Below are 4,641 nucleotides of genomic sequence, written 5' to 3'. Positions count from 1 at the left end.
AGACATAAAGAGCCCAAAGGATTGAAAAATCATAAACATTAGGGAAAGCCACACACACACACACACACACACACACACACACACACACCACACACACACACACACACACACACACACACACACACACACACACACACACACACACACACACACACACACCTTAAAGACAATCAGCATTGAATGTCTTACCTTACAGACTTTGAACAGTGCAGGCAGTGCAGAAAGAAAGAAGGAATTGGTGATGTTAAACATTTATAAAACAGCACAGGATTTGTGAATGAGGAGCATGCATTCTGTAAAATAGGCTACTTGTAAACAATGCTCCACTTAAAAGAGGAAGATATAGGCTAAGTAAAACGAGATAACAAGGCAGTGCATGCTTTGCATTGCACCATAAGTGCAAGTAAAAAAAAAGTGCTATGCACTTCAATAAATAGGATACTATTCCCACATGTTTCATCCAATTCCATGTGCAAAGTTTAAATTCAGATTATATGCACTCTATCTAGGTCGGTTGTTCTTTGACTTTGTGTGCAGGAAAGCTTACATTTGATTAATCTTCGGTTAAGACCACAAGTGCATGTGTGCATTAAACACCTGGGTTGGGTCAAAAAACAAAAAACTTTAAAAATAGAATACTTGGCTTAAAATGAACACACCGAAACGACGCCAGCCCTCTGTTCTCGTGAGCATGCAACGTGTTTGTTGAAGTTCTAGTTCGCTGTGCACCCCCACCACCCCTCCCCCATTAACGGATCAGACCCTCCCGCGCAAATATAGCTATTAACTGAAGATGACCAGCTAGATTGTTGTACAGTAGCAGTTTTTACTACATCATTGAATATCCTAAATGTACATATTTTCCATTCTTTTCGAAATGATGCATAGCCAACTGCATGTGTTTGCAGTGCACCTGTTACTAAGCAAAGAGCACTGCGTGGGTAAATGTAGTAGAGTCTAACTTCACCTTTGGCTCAGCTTCCACACACAAAAGACACAAGAGCAGTTCTACATCGCCCACAATAAATGAAAGTAATTCAGTTACTTACTCAATTTCGTGTAGATCTTCACACATGACAACACTATTCCAGCGAGATGAGACTGAAGAGTAGGACCGACCGAGCTGAATGAGGGGAACGGCTCTCTGGCTTAGAAACTTTCCGGCTTCTTCTTGTCTTAGAAAGTGGTGCACTAGCGCCACCTCAGGACTGGAGGCCACCCCAGACACAATTTAGGGTAGACTGAGTACAGTTGAGTACAGGGTACAGTTGAGACAAACCAAATATCTCTGGGTAACAACGCAACTCTGATCTAATTTTTGCTGTGGACATGGGCATCGATATCCTCTTAGATCTTGGAAAATTTGAAACCAGCCCATAACACAGATCCAAAGATATTGGGAAAATGCTGTTTTCGACAGGTCAGATTTACTTCACCAGGGTCCTTCAACAATGAATATCTAATGACCAGTAGTTATCCTCTTGATATAAGTTACATGATTGCAAGCCATGATATGTGCTCTAAAAACAGACATATTTCCTGACATCATAACAGTTAAAACAATTTTAAAATCTTTATCAATGTGTGATCTGGCCAGAAGGGGACAGTTTAGACGCTAGCATGTAATGCTAATTTCACTATGTAAAACCAATGTAAAGATGCTAACGGGTACAGTTGAGTACAGTATTTTGCTATCAGCCATGCTATTAGCTCCCATGGCTATTACCTCCCATTGATTAGAATGGTGTCTCAACTGTACTCTACTATGTCTCAACTGTACCCCACCGTTTTTTAGCTAGGGTACAGTTTGGACAAAAGTGCACCTTTTTTGTTTGATTAATTACATAAACATTAAACATCCCAGAGATATAATTCCTTGATTATATATTTGCCAACATCCTGAAAATATGTTCTGTCCAAAACAACTTTCTTTTTAGGACCTTTTAATAGTCTAATTTCTGCGTGGAAGGGGACAAAAATAAAAGTGTACCCAACTGTACTCAGTCTACCCTAATCATGTTCATTCAAAGCATTAGAAACATGCAAATTCAGCAGTCTCCAAGAACACATTATCCTTATTTGATGAAATCATGTTTACTCAAGGAATGTTAATGAATTGTTTTGCATCTATTTACTTTATATAGGTTAATTCAAAGACCCGCCATTCCCTCTTTTTTCAGTGTACTCACCTCTACTACATCTGAAGAGTTGAAGATGAAGCTCTGCTGTGCTGTGGCTGTGGCTGTTGCCGTCCTGGTGCTGGCTCTCTGCTCTCAGGGAGACAGCCAGAGTAAGTTCTTTTTTTCCCCCTGGCTTTACATTTCATGTTAATGTTTCTTTTTTCGTCATATTTATTGTTCATCATTTTATGTTCATGTCATGTTAATATTTTCCCAGTTATAACAAAATATTTTTTATGTGTGCCATGCCATGTATACACTGTAAAACATTGCAAGTCGGTTAAACATAAAAATTTAAGTTTCCCTGCTGCCTTACATTTGTGAGTTAACTCAACTTGAGGCTTATATTTGTTTCATCAGAAATCAAAGTCTCAAGTTGAGTTAACTTAGAAACTTAAGGAAGCAAGGTAACTTACATTTTTTACTTTTAAGTGGCTGCAACGTTTTACAGTGTATTTGTAGAGCAGTAATAGTGATATTATTTTGCATGAAATTTGAATACAAATAATTGTGTACCCTATGTATTTTTGATAATAATGTACGTAGTTCCCTCATGGTTGAAATCAGCCTATTGGTGGTTATAAATATTATGTAGTATTTCTACCTTTTCTGTTCTCCCTAAAACAATTCTAACAAACTCAATATTCTCTTTTAGCTGCTGTTGGACCGGACAAATGCTGTTTTGAATTTTACAGCAAGAAGCTTCCTGCAAACAAGATAAATGCCTATAAAATGACCCGTGCCGACTGCCCCAAACCAGGCGTGATGTAAGTTTTTGTTTATGTATTATTTTAATAACAACACATTTTACCTAAAGCAATACCAAGTAGTCTATGGCTGGTTTAAGCAATGTGTGACTGTCTCTCATAGACTTCTAGAGAGAAGTTTCACTAAACTCTGGTCCTTTTACTTGGTGCTGTTATTACTTGAAATTAATACATTTGGCCTTGTCTGTGGCTCGGCCAAGGCACCGCAGAGTTATGTCACGGTGCCTGGATTCGATCTGGTCTGAGGCCATTTCTTTCTCCACACGTAGAAAATGTAGCATTGCACCCTGCCACAAGTTGATCAACACTTGAAAAGATTTTGAAAGCAGTAGGCTGTTTTTTTTAACTGCTTCAGTATAGACTACGCCTAGGGAACTACTTTTCATTCAGTTTGATTAAGGTTATTTATCTCACTGTCTTTCTTGCTTTTATCCACAGCCTCACTACTGTCGGCAACAAAGAAATTTGTGCCAACCCAAAGGTGAAGCAAATCCAGGCCATTATTGAGAAAATCGACAATCTGTTTGGAACTCAGACCACCACCGGTGCACCCTAAGATCAGCCTGGGTTAAATCCAAGAACTTGTCGTTGTCACCAACTATACATATGCAATTTGTACATCTCAAAATAGTCAATCTGTTTGGCACGTGTCCATCAACATCTTTTAGAGTGAAGAGTTTTTGTGGTTTATTCCATGGCAGAATTATGTTTCAACCATTGAGGTCCTCTATGGCAGAATTACGATTTGTTCGAAACATAATTTTGCCATAGAATAAAAATAATGTATTTTTTAAAGGATTTTAATTGCATGGACTCCTTTTAAAATCTGAATAAGTTTTGCTCCTGCACCTTAACCTGGGATGAGCTCAATCTTACGTCTCAACGTAATCCATCAACGCGCCATCAGCTATATGCAGAAATGTTCTTCTCTGAGATGTATTGGTACTCAGTGGTGTAGTGCAATATGTGTGCAAAAGATGTGCTCGTCACATTCAATGGCTTTTTTGCACAACTGTGTTTTTTTGTAATGTCTTTTGTGGAAATCTTCCTGAACCAAATATGAGGAGATTAACCGCATGACTTCTGAATGTATAATATATCACCCTAATAAATAGCACATCTATTTTGCTACATGACCTTGTACTAGTATTTAGTATTATGCATCACTTTTGAATGGTTGAGTCTTCATTTACTTTTGCACTCCATATGATATGTGTCTTGTTGGACAACAAGAGCAAAAATAATAAATAAATAAATACATTTTAAAAAATTTAAAAAAGACAAAAATAAATACAGCATATCAAATTGTTCAACTAACACAAAATGCATTACAATCATAACACATCAGGTGACACATGTATAAAGTCACGCTGAGTAATTGCATGCCTTGTTGACATATTCTAGACTAGTCTGCGTACTTCTTAGTCTGACTCAACTATCTCAGCACGGCTGCATTTCCTACCAGCAGCGCATATTGCTCTTCACTCTCCTGCGCTGCGGTTTGTGGTCATGACTGTGTTCTGAGTGAAGATGATAGTGTGAAGCCAATTCGATACATTTGAAATTCTTCGAATGGGGAAGGTCGAAAAAAATTAAAAACGTAGAAAAAATATGGTAACACAAGAATGGGGTTCACATGTCACCTACTAACACATGCCTTTACTGTCTTTCTGTACATAGGTGACTCATAGGAC

General features: G+C 38.1%; 1 protein-coding gene across 1 annotated transcript; it reads left to right on the top strand.

Annotated features, from left to right (window-relative positions):
• Positions 1-2,188: 2,188 nt before the first annotated feature.
• LOC134468654 (monocyte chemotactic protein 1B-like) lies at positions 2,189-4,061 on the top strand. Its single transcript, XM_063222551.1, has 3 exons — positions 2,189-2,290; positions 2,836-2,947; positions 3,386-4,061. Exons 1-3 carry the CDS (start codon positions 2,215-2,217, stop codon positions 3,501-3,503), a joined length of 306 nt encoding a protein of 101 aa, XP_063078621.1. The 5' UTR covers positions 2,189-2,214; the 3' UTR covers positions 3,504-4,061.
• The last annotated feature ends 580 nt before the right edge of the window (positions 4,062-4,641 follow it).

Source organism: Engraulis encrasicolus, chromosome 18 (genome assembly GCF_034702125.1).
Source record: "Engraulis encrasicolus isolate BLACKSEA-1 chromosome 18, IST_EnEncr_1.0, whole genome shotgun sequence".
NCBI lineage: Eukaryota > Metazoa > Chordata > Actinopteri > Clupeiformes > Engraulidae > Engraulis > Engraulis encrasicolus.
Note: the sequence above shows the minus strand (reverse complement) of the source record. Positions and strands in the feature narration are given on the sequence as shown.